Below are 21,878 nucleotides of genomic sequence, written 5' to 3' on the forward strand. Positions count from 1 at the left end.
CGCTTTTAATCATGTTTAGAAGTATATTGCATGCTATCAGTACAAGGAAAATTTCCACATGAGTCAAGAAATCTCGCTTCTGCGCGCCAAACATCCGTTCTTTACGTAACAACATGATTAAAGTGCTGGGTAGTCACAACATTTCATTGCAATATCTAATCATGTGCTTATATCTTATATTAAATAAGATTAATCCCGTATGATGACGTACTTTTTACCTACTTTTCGAACCAATCTTAACCGTCCATTTCTTTAGAAAGAACCGTTGCTTTCTGTTATCCAATGAAACAAATTCTCTTTTTAATTATTTTCAAGCATAATTAGACTCTTTCTTTTTTGAGTGACGTGCATACATTTGTTGTATGTACAATAACGCTTGATATTATTAATAGATAATATAATAGTAAAAAAATTCGTCGCGCTAATTGAAATTCCTACTGGAAAATAAATTGCATAGAAATCGAACCTCATAAAATACATTATTACGAAGGATAATGTATTTTCAATGTTAATTGAAACCGGTTTGATATAATTCTTTCATAGAAGGATAACAGGATGATTATAAAAAGAAACTGCGCATTACTCAATTAACATTGACGATGGTACTGGCGACATCACCTTGAACGAAAGAATCATGTACATCTCATTGTCAGACATTGTCAGGTTTAGATCATTTTACGTTACATCTGAGATTATCTAGATGCAAGAAATGCTAGTAATGCTGTTGCAAAATTACTACTACTACTTACTTTTATCGCATTTCAACTATTACGAAAGCTTTTGCTCACCTAATGATACAGCGTTTTTTCGAAACGTGTCGCTTGCGCGGAAAGATAATTGGCTTTATTATGCATCATTCCAATGGTATTTATATACCTTGCACAGAAGAGATCGAGATTATGCTTAGTTTCATTCTGCAATTGTACTTCGGAAGAAGGAGATACTTGCGCGAAGAAAAGTAAAAACGTAAGAATAAGCAGACTTGACACAAAAATTATACGGGCAAAAGCATAATTCGAAGCGCAGTGCAGTTTTTGGTGCGTTCAATCATTAATTTTCAGTAGTATAATACTTGTGAAATCTTTTGATCCTATTTCGGATTTTTTTCAACACTACAGACTTCTATATATAATTCAAGAAACCGAACATCGTCATATTGTTGTGGAAGCTTCTATTAAATTATTAATATTTTAATATTATTATACAGAAGTCTGTGTTTCCAACGGATTTTCAACTAAGCCAGGTTTTTACTTGTCTACATATATGTATTATCCTTTAAATTAGTATAAATTGTATAATAATTTGTATAGTATAATCATTTTATTCAACAGACTACAATAATTTTATTAAATTGCTCGAGTTAAAAAACGAGCATGCGCGCGGATGTACGAAATGGTGGGACACACAAGACGACGCGTATACACGTATAATATTTTTACATATCTATAGAACAGGATCTATAACAAGATCGTTATTTTTTTCATTTATGTTATAATATTGTATTATTGTAAATTATACGATCGAGATGTACATATCGTCAATCACGTTTCGAGTTTTGCTTGCCCAAATAACTTTGGATTAAACAAAATAGAACTTTTAATCAGTCAGATTTGCATCATTGTGTTGAAAGAGTTAAAAATGTCGAATAAATTAGAATTAATCTTTCATCTTTCACTCGTTATACTAATATTCAATTTGTTGATGAATAAATACAGCATGATAATGCAATAAGATATATGTGCTAGTGGAGTAGGAGGTGGATAAAAGATCAAATGAGTTCATTTGCAATTCATTTGAGTGCCGGAATACGTGGTGAAGAATACATACATCGAAGATTTAAGTGTTGCTGAAATATTCGTCGTGACGGACGGTAAATATTGAAAATCCTCTACATTTCTATTGTTAACATTAAAAGTTTGAATTTGTGTCTCAGTTTTTTTAACACAAAATAAACACGAAATAGACTGTTTGCAAATATCAAATTCACGATGAAATAATGCATATTTAATTTATATAAATATAATTTCAGTTTTACAAAAAACATAATACTTTTAGTTATAACTAATTAAATTAGTTGATTAAATGATATTATATTTGAAGTAATCAGATGAATAATATTAAGAAATATTAAAAGATTGTAACTGAGAATATATATTATATGTATGTTTTGCTTAGTAATTAAGTTTATATGTAATTAACGTTTATGTATGTTTTAACCTTTTTATGTTTTACATAGTTTTAAATTTTAATTTTTCCACTAGATTTTGCGTACACTGAGAAAAAAATGTAATTGATCTTACGAAATGGTTTGTCACGGGCTCCCAACAAAATATATACTTATTTCAACAAGTTATATATTGAAACAAATATGTAGTTCTTGGATTATGGATATGGATGTGTAATCACACATATGAGAATTATAATCCAACAATTATATATTTGATTCAATATATAACTTGTTGAAATAAGTATATATTTTGTTGGCAGCAGGGCCGGCTGGGTTCTCCAAAAAGGCGCAGACCTTAGATGTTCAGAGGGCGCAAAATGATTAATAAATTATTAACGTTATTATTTTCATTTTTATTTATTTATTTATTTTTATCGCAATATTGCACAAAAGAATTGTATTTTCATTTATATTATAATAAAGCAAATTTTGTGTATAACGTAAAAGTCGCTGCGAATTACAATTGCCTTGCAATAATATCTCTATAATTTATATCTCCTATTTATATGCAACTTAGAGATCGATAAAAAAAACCTGGATACTTATAAAACTTCAGTATAGCAATGGATGTTGACATCATCAGTTAATAAAATACTTTCTCTCATCTCATCTGTAGATATGGATGAGTGCTGAAATCTAACTCTCACAAACAATGTATGAATATTATATAAAACATAAAACACGTTTGGCGTTAAAAAACTGAAAAGAATTAATGAAAACTGTAAATGCTAGGTAAAAGTTGAAAACAGTCTGTATTTTCTACACTGTTAAAAGTCGCTTCATTTCTTGACTTTGTTCACAGAGTCTGTTGATAATCTTATCATTGTCAATTGCTACAAACTTGTCCCTCTCACATTGCATCATAAGGAATGCTTCCAGGTTATCATTTGTCAAATTGGAGCGTAACCTTGTTTTTATAAGTTTAAGCTTAGAAAAAGCTCGCTCACAACTTACTTGAGTTAGAGGTATTGTAAGCAGATATCTATAAACTTTACTGAGTTCTGTGTACAGGAGACAATACATGTTGTAGTCACAGATCACGTTATATACACAGTTTATGCACATCTTACAAGGTTCTTGCACTCGATGTGTTACTTTTTCATTTTCTTCAGCTTCCTCAAATATTTCACTTTTTGAATCCATATCTATATCCTTAGTATATTCTTCCCTCAATGTTGAGGACATTTGTGACCAATTTTGTACAAAAGATTGTAACTCTTCAGTTAGCTTGTCTCTGTCAATAGTAGGCACTAAATCGCATATTTTGTCCAAGGCATTTGGTGGCAAACCTTGTTTAAGTTCAGGGAACCTCCGTGGATCAAAACATGCAAGGTCTAGGTATAGGTTCTTCTGGTCAGCAAATCTAGTCTACATACTTTGATTAATCTTGTCAATAACAACATAAAAAAATTATTCGAAATCTATCCTCTTCAGAGAAGTTTATTTCGTCATCTTCTGTCAATTCACCGGACATTTTCTTGATCTTTCTTATTCTCTTACATGGCAGTTCTGGGTCAATGCAAAGGCTTTCCATTTCCAGAGAAGAATCTTCTTCTATCTTTTCATTTAACTTGTTTGACATAACAGATGCAAATCTTTTTGATGCATTAACCACTTGATCGAATTTATCTCTGGCATCCCTCAATTCGTTTTGTGCAACAGAAACAAGTCTCCACGCTTGGGCATAGTCCAGATTCTTGGTTTGTAGGTAGTCTGACAGAAGCGTTGTAATTTTAAATATTAACAGAAACATCATAGCCACCATTATAGTTTCAAATGACATAAACTTCTGGAGAAGTGTATTATTAGCCTCATTGCGTACTTTTGGATTGAACTCTTTGGAATTTCCAATTATACAAAGTGTCATAACTAATGACACAAACACTGTTTCTGATTGTGATGTCTTACCTGTGACTTCACTGTCAAACCAATAATGAAAACGACCAAACATTTTGGTTGTTGCATCGCTTCTTGATCTCCACCTAGTTGCTCCAATGGCTGCTAGACGTACTCTTCGGTTCTGGTGTAAATACACTGATAATCTTTTGTGTGAATCCTTAAGAAACACCTGTGTCTGTTGCAGTAATCCAAACAATGATAAAGTTGCTGGTAAACACTGAGCAGTATCTGATATTACGAGGTTCAATACATGCGCATAGCACCAAGTATGAAGATGATTTGGTATTATATTCATGAGTCTGGATGAGACCCCGTTATACTCGCCGCTCATGTTTGAAGCACCATCAAATGTATTTGCTACACAGTTTTCTACTGCAAGTCCTGTAGTACTCAAAATTTTGAGCAATGTGTTGAACAAAGATTCCCCTGTAGTGGACTGAACACACTTCAATCCTATGACTCTCTCCTTCACTTCTCTTTCTAACAGATACCTAAGTACTATAACGCATTGGTCGTAACTCGACACATCCATGGTTGTATCCATTAATACAGAAAACAGTTTTGCTTGCTTTACTTCGTTTGCAATTTCAGTTTGGATTGTAAGTTTCATAATGTTTATTATTTTTGTAACAGTTGTTTTACTAAGAAATGTGATCTGATTGCCTCTGCCCCTTTTTCCAGATTTTCCTCTTTCTTCAAGTGCATATTTACTCTTTTCAGTCACACTCTTCACATGTTTGCCTAAAGTCTCATCATAATTAGAGAGCAAGAGCAAAATTTCCAAAAAGTTTCCATGATTGATAGAAGTATCATCAAGGCTATAAGCACCTTCTTCTGTCCCTCGAATTGCAAGACCCTGCTTCCCAATCAACTTGATTACATCAATAATAGCAGACAAAACTTTTCTGCGTTCTATTATTTCTTTCTTTCTTATTTCAAGTTGTTTTTCAAAAAGCATGGTTTCAATTGTTTTTCTTTGTTTGTGTGCGATGTAAATCTTTACTGACTCTATATGAGAATTTGATTTCTCATGTTCCCCAAGTGTTTGACGCAAATGTCTATATCGGTTAAAGCCTTGACAAAATACTGAGGACCCATCCAGTGAAAGCAAGACAAATACTACAATATACCCAATAAGCAAACTGTCAGCAGTATGTCGACAGATTGACAGCAGATTCAATCAGAATAATGCAACAGATCCGGTACCATCTGTGTCCACATTAAGATTGTGTTCTGCCAGTAGATCCTGCTAACATGATCTGACAGCAGATTGGCGACAGAAACCGAGCAGAGCCTGCCGACATAACCTGGCGGCAGATTGGCGGCAGAAATAGAGCAGGATCTGCGCAGTGTAGTTGGCAGCAGATTGGGAGCAGAAATCGAGCAGGCTCTGCGAGAAAGTGCCGTAGTAGTACAAATTTATTGGAGCAATATTGGTTAACAATATAAATCTAATTTTTTATGTGGGGTATGAATTAATTTCTTATATTGGTCCACTATTGTAAAGTAATCTGTTTTTTAATCAATATTTAATTTGATTAAATGGGCAAATTTAATGCCTTCAGATTGCTTGCGGCGTGTGTGGACGTTGTCCATGAGAACCTCTGTGCCGCAAGTGCAAAAATTCTTAGAAAAATTAATATTATTATGTCAAGACGCGTATATTAACTTATATAACTGTCAGGCTAAATCTTAACATCGAGTAAGAACTCGACACGTTCACCACCTAGCGGTGCGGAGCGAAAACGCATATTCCTAGCCGTGTAAATTTGAATAGTGTCAAAAGCTGCAGATCCTGTTCGGTTTCTGCCGCCAACCTGGCGCCAGGTTATGTCGGCAGGCTCTGTTCGGTTTCTGTCGCCAATCTGCTGCCAACTACACTGCGCAGAGCCTGCTCTATTTCTGCCGCCAATCTGTCGCCAGGTTATGTCGGCAGGCTCTGTTCAGTTTCTGCCGCCAATCTGCTGTCAGATCATGTTATAAGCAGGATCTGCTGGCAGAACACAAGCTTAATGCGGACACAGATGGTACCGGATCTGTTGCATTATTCTGCTTCAGATATACTGCCAATCTGTCGGCATACTGCTGACAGTGTGCTTACTGGGTGGATTTTGTACCCAATCTGTGGCCTCTCTGCTCACATATTTTGTCGAACAGATTTTGCCAATGTCTGTTCTTCGCAGGTTTGGCTGACTGGGTAGCTTTTCGTTACTTACATTGTAACTTAGCCACTTTCGCTTGAAAATTTGATCGTCACTATGTTTGATATAAAAAATTTGATCGCCAAATGGCAATAGAGGTGTATCCTTCTGTTGTACTGGTTGGACTGGATGAAATGAAAAAAATTAATCCAAACTGTTCTGTGTAGGCTTTTTAAAAAAATCCATCGGATTTATTTCTTGCAAATCTTGCTCCTTTGAGTTTGAGCCACTACATTCTGCAAAATTCATATCCATTTGTTGCAAAATTTCATCTTCTTGTTCTTGTTCAAATTTTTCAAACTTTTGTTCTTGCTCAAAGTTACGTTCCAAACTTTCAGTCTCTTTCACACTTTCAATACTCACGTCTTCATCCTGTGCAAAAGATGGAGATGTGGTAGTACTTTTGAAGTTTTGCGACGCATAGAAGGTTGTGATTTTGGCACATGACAAGGTAGCCTCTCCTCTCTGCCGAGCGTCTTTCTCTTTCCTTGATTCATGACCTGATTTTCGTTTTTGACGAGGCTTTTTTTCCATATTATCTGAAAAATCTATTTATTAAAAATGTACTGTTAACAATTATTAATTTTAATTATACAATGTTGCAATTTTGACTATTAAACACAATTACAATTTCACATTAAGACTCTAGGACTTCAATCAGAATTACAACAGTAGCTAATACATGACAATCCTTATACAACCATAGTTAATATTAATATCGCAATAAATATCAAAATACTAAAAAATTAATAATCGCTTACCACAATAAATATAAGCTGGTTCTTGCGCTAAAACCTTTATGGCATATCAATCACAAGTCAGTTAAACAATCGCACTTTGAATGACAAAGAAACATCGCGCCGAACGTTAGCAACTAGCGCCTCTTCCGTGTTTGTTTGTGGTCAGGGGCAGAGATACGGACCCGCAGCCCCCGCGACTGCGGGGCGCAGAAGATCTGATGGATTTTTTGATTTTTTTAAAGAAACAAAATGTCTTTTTTTTAACATTGCAATTTTTCACCAAGAGGAACCTAGCCTAAGGGCGCACAAACTCCTTTACTTAAGGGCGCACCGGCCCGAAGGCCGGTGGGCCGGCGGGCCAGTCCGGGCCTGGTTGGCAGCCCGTGACAAAATATTTCGTAAGATCAATTACATTTTTTTCTCAGTGTACGCGCATCTCTTGCAGACACATTTCCTAAATATTAGATTTTGAGTGCATTAATTAAAAATATTCAAATATATTTTATATATAAGTAAGCGAAAAGTATAAATTTGCGAGCAAAATTTATCAAATATGCTTCGATAAAATATTGGCTTAATATCACAAATTATATATCACTGCAGAGATTATATCACACAAGATAAAATAAGATAAAATAAGATAAAATAAGAAAGAAATAAGAGACATGTTATATTTATTCTTGTATTATATCTATTATTGTAATTAGAAACAATGTTATGGATTTAATTGAAAATACTGAGAAATTAACATTTCTCGGGTACCAGGACTAACCGATGGTAACGAATTGGTATCAATGCCCTTGAGACAGTCCTCTATACGTTGATACCGGTTTCAAAGAGATTCTTGTGTGTCAATACGTACCACTCCCTTGTCAGCTCTTTTAGCTCAGCAATCATTTCTCAGATGAGATATAAGCTATACATGATTACGTGACATTATGTAGTAAATATGGTAGAATTATTGTTTTAAAACAACGTTATATCTCACAATTTTGATAACACAACGGAGAAACATAATGTTATAAACCCAGATAGCACAAAAGTACCAGAAATGTTCTAAGAACGTCCTACGAACGTTGAACATTCTTTGAACGTTCTTAGATTGTCTCTGGAACTTTTGTGTTATCTGGGAAATCTGTTGCAGGTTTTTTAATTCAGCTATTTAATCCAATTTATTAATAAATCGTATAGTTTTGCAAGTATTGCAATTTATGTCCGCTGAACTTTAACTAATTAAAATGTTTACAGGCAGTGCGCGATTATGGACGTCAACTTTTTGATACTATGCACTCCGTGCATCGTTGTATTTTCGATAATTGTACAGCTGATGTACAATTATTATCTTCTTCAACGGAAAATGAGAAATATTCCTGTGATGGAAGGAGGATATCCTCTCCTTGGTCAGGCTTTTCTTTTAATGAGGTTGTCGGACGAAGGTGAGAAGCTTTATAACTAAAGTACGTGTCATCATTATCTAAGTAAAATATACAAATTATGTAATGAAAGATTTTTCGTTGAAAAGGATTCGATATAGGATCGAAACACGTTCGATTTGATATAAATCACACACATAATAAGTCATAAAAGTCCTACTCTACTTGCCCATTCAGCTTGAATGTTACAACAGAATCTTTAATTAATAATACATGTATGTATAATAATTGACTGAAATAATAATTGTTTATTCGTAGACCGCATGACTATGTATAAATCATTTGTCCATCAGTTCAAAGAAGGGATATTCGTTGTATGGATTGGAACCAGGCCGCTGTTACATGTATTTAAGCCTGAATTTTTAGAGGTAAGAAACGTTCATGTAAATATTACAAGAGTTAACGTTACTGCAAATATTAGCTATTACGTATCTTACGGTGACATATGAATGCACAAGTGTAGTTGTTACGGCGAAGAAGCCAAATCATTTTTCGACGATAAAGGTGAACAGAGCATTTTCCAATAGAGGAATTTAAGACATTATATGAAACGAGACTCTCATTTAATTTGCGACAACAATATGTCATTAACGCTGACTTTATGCATGGTTTTATAAAGAGATACCTCTTCTTGCGGATAAGCGCGTCTGAAAGAGTCCGTCTTTCATGCTTTCTGTACGTAGTCGTTTTGATTTAAACAAAATATTCTGTTTATTGTACTATATGTATATCATTGTCAGATAAACTACCTTCATACATGAGATTTCACTCGAGAATGCTCTGTCATGGATTATCGACTACCACTTGAAAGTCGTGCTTAAAATGGTATAACAAACGTGATTACATATAAGAGTAATACACATTGTGATATTATTACACGCTTCTTATTCTTCTGTCAAATATTCGCAGGTTCTTTTTCCCAGTACTGTGCATATCGAAAAAGGAATACCGTACGATTTGCTGGTGCCTTGGCTGGGTAAAGGACTTCTCACCTCCACAGGTAAAAATATTGTTTATCGTAAAAAACATATTTTCACGTAACATTCCCAATGTGTCGCGAAATAAACAGCAATTTTCCACATTATATAACATTGGTGCACGTAATGCATCGATAAAAAACATTCATGAATCTATAATATCATATAATAAATTCACGCAAAATGCTTGTTATTTTATTATAAAATATAAATTGTTTTTTTAGAATTGTTTTGCATCTTTATTTCTATTTATTTCCAGATGTTAACGCTAATTTGTGGCAAAAAACAAAATATCTTTGCACATTGTCTCATGAAAAGATAATGATACGTAACGCGCGAGATATATTCTTTTACAATTTCGTCTACATTATCTAAACTGTCCTTATCAATACCCTCCAATCATTTATAATGCAGTTTTTCTAATTGACTTGAAATGTATCGCAGAATAAATAGCAATAATTTTCCTTAGGAAAACAATGGTTCCATGATAGGAGACTCATCGGGCCGACGTTCCATTTCAGTATATTGGAGCAATTCGCTATAGTTCAGTCGGAAAAGGTAGAAATTTTGACAAAGTGTCTCGAGAAAGAGATGGAAAGAAATCCAGGGAAAGCCATCGACATTTTTCCTTTCGTTGTCAAATTCGCTCTTGATGTTATATGCGGTATGCAACATTTCATGGCCGTTATTAAGTCGATTTCGAAACGTGATGACTGAAAACATATCACGACAAGGGATCATTATTTTCCAGAAACAGCAATGGGCGTCAATATGCGTGCTCAAGAAGCTGAGACGGAATATGTCTCAACGGTACACAGGTCAGGATGAAAAATTTGTTGCACCGTTATCAATAAAAAAAAGCATTTAATAGCAATTGCGATGTTTGCAACGGAAAGTATGATCATGTTTCTAGAACCTCCAGATTGACGCTTGATCGAATGTTTCGACCGTGGCATTGGCCAGATTGGATTTACTATAGAACGTCTATGGGAAAGGAATATAAAACGCTGCTTAACATATTGCATGGATTCACGAGAGATGTATGCGAAAGATATCAGTAATGCGTACATATTACATCGAATTACGACACATCATATAAATCCGCACTTTTTTTACAAAGATTTCGTGTTTATAACGGCCATAACAAATTTCAGGTGATAAGCAAGAGAAAAGAAGAACGAGAATCAGGAAACACCGATGCTAAATCAGAAAGTGAGAATTATGAAATTGATATAGGTAAATGAAACATTATCATTATAATTGTCGTTTTATTGGTTCATAAGAATTTTTCACCTTACTAAATTTGTCGTGTCAGGCAAGCGGAAGAGGAAAGCTTTTCTAGATCTGTTGTTAGACGAGAACGAAAAAGCCGATACTCCTTTAACGGATGATGAACTGAGAGCACAGGTCGACACGTTCATGTTTGAAGTGAGTCTCACACTTGACGTAAATCTGCTTTTTATATTGGCTACTGAATAGCTTAAATATATTAAATATATATAGTTTATTAGTCCACAATGAATAAAAAACTATAATGATAGGGTCACGACACAACCGCAGTTGCTATAACTTGGACGCTCTTTCTCTTGGGTAATAATCTCGATCATCAGGAAAGAGTTCATGAAGAATTGGACCAAGTTTTTAAAGATTCAAAAGCGACAGCTAGTATAAAGGAGTTGTCGCAATTAAAGTACCTCGATAGAGTGATAAAGGAGTCGCTGAGATTATACCCTAGTGTACCCTTGATCACCAGAAAAATCGTGGAAGATGTAAAAATAAGTATGAGATAATTTTATATTTTTCGATTCATATAATAAAGTCTCAGAAACGTTTCCAACATTCTGGTAAACTCATTTGTAAGATCCGTAAGACAATGTAGTGCTCATATATAAAAAGATATATTTTCCTTTTTTATTAAATTCTACTACAAAGACAGAATTTACAGACTTTACAGAATTTACCCACGTACACACACATGCACATAGCTAAAGACTGTAATAAAGAATGTAATAATGTAACATTATTTTGCGCATTAAAACATCATTTTCAATATCTCGAAGAAATACATTTAAAAAATGTGTGTTTTTTCTTGATGATATATGGTCTGTCTGTTTTAGATGATTATGTGCTTCCAAAAGATACTACGGTCACAGTGGCTATCGTATTAGCGCACCGGAATCCGGAAGTTTGGCCAGATCCAGAAAAGTTTGATCCAGATCGATTTCTTCCAGAAAATTCAAGAAACAGAAATCCATATGCCTATGTTCCATTTAGCGCAGGACCGAGAAACTGCATCGGTCAGAGATTCGCGCAACTCGAAGACAAGATCGCGTTAACCGCTATACTTCGAAATTGGAGGATAAAGAGCGTAAAAACGCCTGACACGATTCTTTCTGGCGGTTCGCTCATCTTCCGACCATGCGAGGAAGTATTTCTCCATTTGATACGAAAAAAATAATTCGTTCCTTCATATACAAGATTTTTCAATGGAAACGCATTCGAAGAAATGCGAGAAAGAGATTCAAGATTAGAAATATTCTTTTCATTGTAAGATTACATATATTTTCTGTTTGATATATATAAATTGGCAGAGGTTACAAGCTTTTCACTTGAAAATTCCTCCGTTTATTATTTACAAGTTTAACTATTATTTTAAATAAGGACTAATAATAACCCAGATAGCCAAGTCTGCCGAAAGCAGATGATGCCAACTATCTGCTATCAACTATTGCCAGCCAAAAGACAACAAATTTGATACAGAAGTTGTTATTAACGATTAATTCGACAAATTGGTGCCAGAAATGTAACAGAGCTTGCTCGCAAAATCTAAGAAAAGATTGGCGGCAGAAACCGAGCAGAATCTGCAAACATGGCTTGACGTCAGATTGTCGACAGAAACCGAGCAAGATTTGCGCACGCGGAATCTAACGGCAGATTGGCAGCGGAAACCGAGCAAGATCTGCGCGCGCGGAATCTAACAGCAGATTGGCAGCAGAAACCGAACAGGATCTGCAGCTTTTGACAGTATTCAAATTTACACGGCTATGAATATGTGTTTTCGCTCCGCACCGCTATGCGGTGCACACGTCGAGTTCTTACTCGATGTTAAGATTTAGCCTGACAGTTATATAAGTTAATATACGCATCTTGGCACGATAATATTAATTTTTCTGAAAATTTTTGCACTTGCGGCACAAAGGCTCCCATGGACAACGTCCATGTAGTTCACGCACGCCACAAGCAATCTGAAGTTCGAAAGCAAAATTCGGACTTCAGATTAGAATAAATTAACAATAAGAGAGAGATTATGCAACGAACTGTCAGAAAGACACATCAAGCCAAATGTACTTTAATTTAACAAACAAACAAATGCGTTCTTTTAACACATGGTAATATAAAATGCCAATTTATAGTGTGTTAAAAGTAAACACGTGCTTTAATATATCGTAAAAATGAATGGCCAAAAGCTGCAGATTCTGTTCGGTTTCTGCCGTCAATCTGCCGTCAGATGTTAACAGATCCTGCTCGGTTTCTGCCGCCAATCCGCTGTCAGAGTCTGTTAGTAGGCTCTGCTGGCAGATCACTATCCTAATGCGGACATAACGGATGCCAATTTGCTATCAACTTCTGCAGTAATCTGTTGCCAATCTGCTGGCAGATTGCACACATTTTGCTTACTGGGAATATAGCATGTGGTTCAATAAAAAGAAGTTAGAGATTTTTCGTGTAATACACGAATCACACGCGTAATACGTATGGAAGCTATCAGTCGCATATTATTTCATGAATGTACGATTATTCAAGAGAATCTAACGCACAGCGATACTTGAATAATATATATATACATTATTCCGGGGAACGGTTTAGGGAATGTTGATCGTATCCTTGACCTTGTTGATCATATGATATGATTCACAATTTAATCTATCTTAGATCACGTTCTAAATATGCAGTAAATACAAAAAACTACTTCCAGCGTCTCTGAACTATTTTAAATGCTTGAGTCGTGACACAATTTTTTTCTAAGCCAACAAATTACACGGTTAAACTTTCGAATAAAAATTAGATAAGCAAGTTTAAAAATAGTTTGTTAAAAAAGATCATTAGAGCTAAATCTGCTACTCTCGTGTTGCATCGGTATTAATTTAATTAATCCTATTAATTATAGTATGTAAAAGGTGTTTTAGTGCTGTTGATGAATGATGCAGCATGATTAAAAGTACGTAGAAATAAAATAAAATTTCAATCCGTCTCGAGAATTCAGTGTCTTGGTGAACAGACAATTGGAAATATAATATTATTTAATATCGTAATGCCCAATTACAATCAATTTCAAATATCAAAATTTGAAATTTCTGTTCCATCCCTTTCACGACAAAATAGATATGCGATATACAGGGTGTCCCAGGTTTTAACCGACAAACTGCGGGAGCATATTCTACTAGTGGAAATAAGAAAAAATTCTTATATCGAGTTTGCTTAGAAATGCTTTATTACAAAGTTATAAACCAATATTCAAAAGAAATATGAGATAAGTAACAACGGATTTTTCACAAAAATAAAAATTATGTACTCAATGATTTAGTGACGCATTTCAAAATGTTGTCCTTGCACATCGATACAAGCTAGACATCGACGTAGTACAGAATTTGTTACGGTACGACATTCCTGAAAATTTTGTTGCATCTCAGTAACTGAATTAGTAATTCGTTGCTTTAAATCTATCTGGTACTCTCCTGTTAGGAAATCTACGTTGATACTCTCGTACGGCAGCTCGTGCATTTCCGTCACAGAATCCGTACACGAAATGAATATCGGTGTATTCCTCATTTGAAAACACTTTTGGCATTCTGATAGTAATTGCTAGTTGACACGACGATTGAAATCTAACAGCTACTGTTGTGAAAGTAACAATCGTACTGAATCGTTTCAACATAGTGAACATGAATACATGTGAATACACGTAACATAAACATCTTCGACCTTGCAAATTCTACACTATGTTCCGTTGTTACTTATCTCATATTTCTTTTCAATATTGGTTCATAACTTTGTAATAAAGCATTTCTAAGCAAACTCGATATAAGAATTTTTTCTTATTTCCACTAGTAGAATATGCTCCCGCAGTTTGTCGGTTAAAACCCGGGACACCCTGTATATGCGTCATGTCTCTCGCAGCACGTTCCCTCAAAATTTAGAGCGCATTAATTAAATGTTGAAGAATATTTTATTCTATGTAATGAGAGGGCAAAACATTTCTCCACGTTTTTTTCCAAGTTGTTTCCAAGAAGATAAATGTAAAGTAATCTAACATTATAACATCACAATTTATCATTTTGTCAGCAAGTAATTACCTTAACAAAATTTGTACCATTACACTCGCCCTGTCCTTACTGTCCTTAGTGCAGCAAATTTCCTTAAAATTATTACTAATGGCTTTGGTTATATATCCAGTAGTGTATTTTTAAGTATGTTGGAGGGGGGGGGGGTATGGCACTCTCAGGGTGGGAAACATGACTAAACAATCCGAAGCGTCATAACCTATCGTAACCTGAGAGAGAGTGTGTCACTTGCCAAAAATACTACACTTCAATAATCATTTCCGAGTGCATCAATAATGTTTCAACTACGTCATTTCGCTAAAGTGATTCCGCGCGCTGTCAGAAACAACGATGCACGATTTATAAGTTTTCTGAAAATGAAAGAAGCAGTTAAAGATCTGCTAGGCATGGATTCTAATAGGTTACCGTACGGACACGTTTGTCAAGTTGGCGATCCTGTCCTGCGAGGTCGCGCCATGATGTTAGAACCAGAGGTTATCAGAATGGCGGATTTTCAAAAGGTATTAGAAGTTTTAGTTAATAAATTTTAGTTAATAAACGAAGCTCTCCTCTGTAGTATCGAATTTGAAAAATCATATTTCCAATTTCGTGATAGGTAATATAACAAAACGCATTATTGCGACACAAAAATATGAAAAAGAAGATAAATTTTGGAATATTATTATTAACTGCTAAATCACTGTTTTATTTTACCACTTGAACACGTTGAAAAAGTAACAGTGTAACAGAGGATTAATTCCTTTACGATTATATCTTATATGCTTTAGATAAGCTCTCTCTTTTTACACGTTTCTTTATACACTTCCCTGTCCATCATATCTTTATCGGTTGAAATGACAAATTTTACATGCGCTTTAAACGCGCAATATAAAAGCAATATTCTATTGATTGTGCAGCACTCATATCTTATTTACGAATTTTTTTGTGCTGTTCACAGGTAATCCAGCATCTGATAAGTGTTATGAGGAGTTATAAGGCGTGCGGTTTGTCTGGACCACAAATTGGGCTGCCGTGGCAAATATTCGTTATAGAACACACGAAAGAGCACATGAAAATGCATCACGAAGCAATCAGAAAAGCTTATGAGGAAACTATCGTTCCAACAACGATCTTTATCAATCCGGAATTAAAAGTTTTGGATTATACCCCCGTTACATGTTATGAGGCGTGCGAAAGTATTCGTGGATATACCGCTGCTGTGCCTAGAGCGTACGAGGTGGAAGTTACAGCTCTGAATGCTTCCGCCGAACGATTTACGTGGAGAGCACGTGGATGGTCTGCTAGGCTAGCGCAACATGAATATGATCACTTACAAGTAAGATTTCAGAGAGGGAGAGAGAGAAAGTATCTCTAATCTTGAACGATTCACGAAAACAGATTCAAGAGTGCCTCTTTATTTTTCATTTACTAATTTAATACAAATGTCTTGACGCTTTTTTTATCATGCCGCTAGAGATTCTGAATTTCATTTAGCACATGCTACAATATCAGATATATAGAATAAATAAGATAAGGGAATACATTAGTTATGTAAAAACAATCAATTATATTTCTTTCTTTTCAGGGAAAACTATACATAGATAAAATGGAGATTAACACATTTCATTGCACGTCTTGGGAAAAAATTAACAAATATAATGGTAAAGTGCAGTTAAGTTATTGGCCGAAAACGTAAAATTGCGATGTGCATATAAAGTATTTAACTGAAATAAATGGTGAATAAGTAAATAGAAATAAATAAATTACAATGCTCACACGAGAATTACAGCGTTTTCTTTTACGTACATTTTACATATAGCGTAATTCTCTCTGTAAACTGTAAGACGTCTTGGTCGACTTGTTTTATTTACTCAACATAAAATGCATGTCATTTTTCATGTTGAAGATTGACAATATAAAGAACCTGCGAATATCGATTTATCTTGTTTTATCTAAGTCGCTATATTTTGACGAAGGATATCACGGTCGTGCTGTCAATCGTGTTAACGCATTAAAATCCGAACGTTTGGCCAGATCCATTAAAGTTCGATCCGGATCGATTTCTTCCGGAAAACTCGGAACATAGGAATCCATATGCTTGTGTTCCGTTTAGCGCAGGACCGAGAAACTGTATCGGTCAGAAGATTGCTTTACTCGAAGAGAAGACTGTATTAACGGCCATTCTTAGGAAATGGAGAGTGAAAAGCGTAAAATCGCCTGCCGCAGTTCCTTACAGCGTTTCACTTATTTCTCAGCCATGCAAACTCTCGTGCAGTACTCGTTCACTCGTTCGCCGAAAAAGTAACGCGCCAGCAAATAATTATATCGCACGTTCGTGTCATTTATGTGAAATTGCATGCTTATTGAGACGCTATTTACTGCGTAATTAATATTTACGTTAAAAATAAAAGATCGTGTAAGTATCTTTTCTTCAATGTTTGTTTTTTCTACAGGTAGAAATAAGATTTTATTGCATTAATGCATAAATGCGTCAGTCACATAAAAAATAGGATGTTTTATTTACGCATTCCAGGGTACAATGAGATGATTACAGGTACAACGAAGCTATATCAACGAACGAAAATAGCTCGATAGATTTCGTTTCGATGCGTTCGAATTTCGAGCCAATTTTTGTATGATTGTGCAAAGACTATATATCTTGCGTTATATATTCTTGCATTATACTTTATAGCCTCGGTAGTGTAGCTTCGAAGATTGATTATTAATAATTACGTTCTGTCTTATACTGGTCTGATATTGGATAATGGATATTAAATATATATATATATGTATATGTATGTATATATCTATATATTGTACAATAATGTATAGAGAAATAATGATCAGTACTGCGTTTTTACAGGATAAGATAAACTAAAAGAATAATTTCGTAACTTTTCCTTCGGATTGCAATATATGCAGGTTTATCGAATTTTTGACAACAGTTTTAAATGATATTCCTTATTTGCCTACATGTATATGGAATCAACTTTAAAAAGCGAGTTACAAGTATCACAACACGCTTGTAGTATGCAAAATTTCTTGGTTCTGGGTGTATCTCGTATTTATTATTATTATTTCGTACGCGTTATTAGTATAAGAATTACTTGAAACCATCCAGAGATATGAAAACGGAGAGATACACTCGTATCCTCACAGTTTTTAACTTTATTTGTTATAATTGTCGTCTTTTGTTATAATCTGCAAATAATTATCGTTTTGAGTGTTATTTTATTTTAATCTACTTTTATTACAATTACGCTATGTGTATTAATTGTGTATTATATATACACCTAAATCGTATTTTAAAAAGCGTTTGTTTTCCCAGAGTATTTCTTGCATGCTGAGACGATACCTTCAACGGAAAATTTCAACGGAACATGCGTCATGAAGACATTGCACATTTTTCTTAAATTTATTAACATCGTCTTATCTCTCGCTTAGATTAAGATGGAATGCACAAAGTAAAACAAAACGTTGCAGCGCAGTTCTTTAAAAATGTCTTACTAAATAGTATTACAATGTCGGCACAAGATAAAAATGATAAAAACTTTGTAACGTAAGTACGTGTAATATATGAAATATAATATAAAAGAGATTTAAATTATTAAAATTTATTGAAACTGTAATTTATCGAGATTGTAATTTCACTTATCACTTATCGCTAAGTAAAAATATGTTGCATTAGCGATTTTACCTCGCGAATAAATGAAACATTGAATTGAAATTCACAAATTATGAGAAAGTGATTTAGGAATTATTTTTATAAGTGAGAAAAAGGGGGAGAGAGAGAGAGAAAGAGAGCAGCAGCACTATAACAATTTTGTTAACTATTTTACTGTAGATTATTCACGTATTCACAACCACATCTAATGCGCACTTTATATAATCACATAATTAATAATGTTTATTGATTAACAAAACAAATTACTGCTTATTGCAGCTGCCTTTGAGAAATGATGCTTTTAAAGAAAATTTTACACATTTACGTGAACGTGATTTCTTAATCATTAGGCTCATCGATCGAAGAAGCGTCGTTCGTTTCAATAAGGTTGAATGTTAATTTGATTAATTTGATTTGATTATCTTGATTCGTTAGTTGATCTGTTTTCTTTTTTAAAGAGAATTCTTAATGCACACGGTGCATTAGGAAACACAATAATTTACGCAATGGCATTACGCGTGATATCACCAACATTTACGCCCTATAGATTATAAGCATTACATTTTTCTAACATTCATTATCCGCGAATCGTAAAGTGCCGGATTCTTTCTTTTTTTTTCCTTTTTTCAAGTACATTGTGCATTAACGTTATGGAAATTGCAATAGACACAATATTGGTCCGTTAGTTTTTCATATGACTATGAACGATATGACATGACTGATACGCCAAAGGAGATAGTCAAACGACAGTCAGCTGAGATAATATCTTTGGATAATATGCTTGGGTTACAATAACACAGATATCTTCGTCGTCTCTATTGGTCAGAACTAGAAACTCGACTTATGGAACAAATTGATCGTCTTTTTGATGAGGACTAGATGAGAACGAGATCGAGAAGAAATCGCTTGCTCCTCCAAGACTTGTTGCAAGTGGAAACGCAATCGCGTACGAGTCAATCGGCGAATCGAGACACCGCTAAAAGAGGCGCCACTAAAAGATATTTTCATATCCAGGTATGTACTCGTTGCTGAGAGTTTTCCTCCTCCTGTCAGGATACGTGTCCCCTGGCCTGCGATGTCCTCCATTTCCTGGCGTGACCGCGATGATGTGCCAACAGCCGGTCGTTTCCGCCTCTCATTGATTGCAGGTGCAGCGGTATTCGCACCGTGCCTATTGAATTAGAAATAGAGCTTGTTTGCGTCGATACATCGAGTGCTCTACATCGAGTGCTACATCCAATTATACTATGGTGATTGTTGGCGTTGCACAGTGGGGAATTTTCGCTGAAACGTGGCCATAAATCGAGGAATCATCAGATTTGCACAAAACTTGGTAGACTTATGTTTTCGAGGTTGCTGATCACGAATCCAATATGTAAATTTGCAAAAACAAAATGGCGGTCTTAATATAGTGTAGCGAATCATGAAATACTCATCAATATCGATATCAATGAATGTTTGGGGTTGCCGATTACGAATCAGATTCGAGAATGTCTGGAAAAATAATGTTAGACTTAATAATGGTGCAGGGTAGAGTTTATTTTTATAAGTTTAAAAAAAATAAAAACAAAAAAATACAAAATATTTTATACAAAAATTTCATGGTACAAATATCTCTATTTAATGACATCAATAAAAATTTTTTAAAATAATTTTTTAAAACAATTGTTTCAAAAATTTATGTAAACAATTGTTTTTCAAAAATTTTATTAAGTTCATTAAATACGGGCGGTTTTACCATGAAACTTTTGTATAAAACAATTTTTGATATTTCGAATACTTTTCGAGATATATCGAGAAAAGTAATAAGGTGGTTGTAATAACCTTATAACAAGAGTAGCAGATAGTAGCAGCTAATTATTGTGAATTTTAGTTGCTAATAGTATAGACCACAAGATGAAAAAGAAAAGAACGCGGGATCTAGCGGGATCTGCAACTAAAGTCTACACGAAGTAAATATTAATTTAGGAAAATATAAACTTTGTCGGACTATCGTTATGTGTCGTAAAACAAACACGACAAGCGTTATTTCAAAAATGTAAATAAGAAAAATCTTCTACAATCCTCCAGGAAGAGCATCCATTTTGCAGAACTTGATTATCACTTTTATTTACAAAGTTATTAACACTCAAAGTTCAATGAAAATATTCACGCAATGCGTGAGAAACGTGTGTCGCCCATAAAGGCTTACTTTCAACTGACATACCTGCTCGACTTAAAATAGTAGGGGACTAAGGGCAACGGGATTCTATCCAGGGAACAGTCCTTTATCGATTCTCAAGGACAATAGACCCTAACTCGAAACTTCATTTTTTTATTTTTGACCAGCTTTTTGACAAAAGTCCCCACTGTGCGTCGTTTCGTGCCGTTACGTTTAATCGTATGTACAAGTACAGACGTAACTTGCGCGAGTTATCCGTTTGCTGTTCCAAATAATTGTGCGTGATTTTGAAATTTAAAAATTCAACTAAATTCGAATCTCTTGAGTGACGAGGGATATTCGCACAAAGAAACGCAAAATAACACAACAAAACAGTTCCTGCGGGATTTTAATTAACTGTCCGTATTACGTATACACGTATACATTACAAAATGATGGTCAGGAGTGGAGTGAGAATCGACGAGAAAGCAACTTTTCAATGTAACTTTTTCCAAGCACAATTAAATGCACGCATTCGCTTCCACGAGTTTCCCAGTCACGTAAAACTCATAACTTATTTAACGTATTTAATGATGTAAAACACGCGGAATAAGAGATAATTTATCAATTTAATCTAAACAATACTCACGCGAGTACACTTTCATTTTTATTTTTTGAAATGCATGTAAAATGGACGATGGTAATGTAAAATCGTAAAAGTAGATATTATATTAGAGAATTTGGCGAATTTCGCATTGGGGTGCGATGTCTTTGGCTCTCAAGGACATTAGAACGTTAGAACGTTGATATGAAGTTGAAGTTAACCCGGAAACCAGTCAAGTAGAAATGTTTCCCGCGATACAGCAGACAAGGGGACCAAGGAAGGCGGAAATCCGGAGAATCGAAATTTGGGATATGTATATACGGATTGTGAAGCGTCTCATCTCTGGATTAACATCGCGCGAAGGATAATGACATGTGGAACCAGCAAAAAGCACTCAGAGAAATGTCAAGGACATTTGGCTGACGGCTATTCTACCCTACGAAAGCTCGCAGTTCGCTTTGCTCCACTCTGACGGATAATAGCGTTCTCTCGGGTTCCCTACTGCTACGCGTATGCACCCATCTCAGACGCGAGACAACGTATGTTTATGATACGAGAGATGCCTTCGTATGCACGACATCGATGTCGTTGCCTGACCTTACCGCATTTTCAGAAATTCCTTGGAAAATCTCTGGCAATCTCCTGACGTTCTCGTAATATAAAAGGAAACAA

At 34.8% G+C, this 21,878-nt stretch overlaps 4 protein-coding genes across 7 annotated transcripts in view; 2 read left to right on the forward strand and 2 right to left on the reverse strand.

Moving 5' to 3' along the window:
• Positions 1–579: 579 nt before the first annotated feature.
• On the reverse strand, positions 580–5,084 carry LOC105275775 (zinc finger MYM-type protein 1). Its single transcript, XM_020030387.2, has 3 exons — positions 3,728–5,084; positions 3,182–3,516; positions 580–618 (listed from the first exon to the last, which is right to left on the reverse strand). The coding sequence occupies exons 1-3, from the start codon at positions 5,082–5,084 to the stop codon at positions 580–582; spliced, it is 1,731 nt and encodes a 576-aa protein (XP_019885946.2).
• LOC105275733 (cytochrome P450 4C1) lies at positions 869–12,093 on the forward strand. Of its 4 annotated transcripts, none has more exons than XM_011332802.3 (12): positions 869–966; positions 1,746–1,870; positions 8,316–8,503; positions 8,759–8,868; positions 9,410–9,500; positions 9,947–10,141; positions 10,229–10,295; positions 10,391–10,517; positions 10,632–10,713; positions 10,793–10,905; positions 11,019–11,256; positions 11,595–12,093. In XM_011332802.3, the coding sequence occupies exons 3-12, from the start codon at positions 8,329–8,331 to the stop codon at positions 11,933–11,935; spliced, it is 1,539 nt and encodes a 512-aa protein (XP_011331104.1). In that variant the 5' UTR covers positions 869–966; positions 1,746–1,870; positions 8,316–8,328; the 3' UTR covers positions 11,936–12,093. The 4 variants fall into 4 exon arrangements, with proteins under 4 accessions (XP_011331104.1, XP_011331105.1, XP_019886040.1 ...); XM_011332803.3 differs by having other exon boundaries at positions 882–966; positions 1,716–1,870; XM_020030480.2 differs by lacking the exon at positions 869–966 and adding an exon at positions 1,032–1,243 and having other exon boundaries at positions 1,332–1,870.
• A 2,468-nt stretch (positions 12,094–14,561) lies between these two features.
• On the forward strand, positions 14,562–16,581 carry LOC105275732 (peptide deformylase, mitochondrial). The gene is made up of 3 exons (XM_011332801.2): positions 14,562–15,319; positions 15,757–16,134; positions 16,384–16,581. Exons 1-3 carry the CDS (start codon positions 15,095–15,097, stop codon positions 16,492–16,494), a joined length of 714 nt encoding a protein of 237 aa, XP_011331103.1. The 5' UTR covers positions 14,562–15,094; the 3' UTR covers positions 16,495–16,581.
• A 712-nt stretch (positions 16,582–17,293) lies between these two features.
• LOC105275730 (tachykinin-like peptides receptor 99D) overlaps positions 17,294–21,878 on the reverse strand; it is a 74,624-nt gene continuing 70,039 nt past the window's right edge. The window contains exon 5 of the mRNA XM_026972063.1: positions 17,294–19,754. Coding sequence (XP_026827864.1) covers positions 19,512–19,754 — 243 coding nt within the window. The 3' untranslated portion in view covers positions 17,294–19,511. The remainder of the gene's footprint in view (positions 19,755–21,878) is intronic.

The sequence above is a fragment of the Ooceraea biroi genome, chromosome 8, assembly GCF_003672135.1.
Source record: "Ooceraea biroi isolate clonal line C1 chromosome 8, Obir_v5.4, whole genome shotgun sequence".
NCBI lineage: Eukaryota > Metazoa > Arthropoda > Insecta > Hymenoptera > Formicidae > Ooceraea > Ooceraea biroi.

Coding starts and splice junctions, on each gene's coding strand:
- LOC105275775 (XM_020030387.2), bottom strand. CDS start 5,084: ATGCTTTTTGAAAAACAACTTGAAATAAGAAAGAAAGAAATAATAGAA. Junction 3,517..3,727: donor CATTGACCCAGAACTGCCAT/GTAAGAGAATAA, acceptor AACTTAAACAAG/GTTTGCCACCAAATGCCTTG. Junction 619..3,181: donor TTACAATACCTCTAACTCAA/GTAAGTTGTGAG, acceptor CTTTCGTTCAAG/GTGATGTCGCCAGTACCATC.
- LOC105275733 (XM_011332802.3), top strand. CDS start 8,329: ATGGACGTCAACTTTTTGATACTATGCACTCCGTGCATCGTTGTATTT. Junction 9,501..9,946: donor AGGACTTCTCACCTCCACAG/GTAAAAATATTG, acceptor AATTTTCCTTAG/GAAAACAATGGTTCCATGAT. Junction 10,296..10,390: donor TATGTCTCAACGGTACACAG/GTCAGGATGAAA, acceptor TCATGTTTCTAG/AACCTCCAGATTGACGCTTG.
- LOC105275732 (XM_011332801.2), top strand. CDS start 15,095: ATGTTTCAACTACGTCATTTCGCTAAAGTGATTCCGCGCGCTGTCAGA. Junction 15,320..15,756: donor GAATGGCGGATTTTCAAAAG/GTATTAGAAGTT, acceptor TGCTGTTCACAG/GTAATCCAGCATCTGATAAG. Junction 16,135..16,383: donor ATGAATATGATCACTTACAA/GTAAGATTTCAG, acceptor CTTTCTTTTCAG/GGAAAACTATACATAGATAA.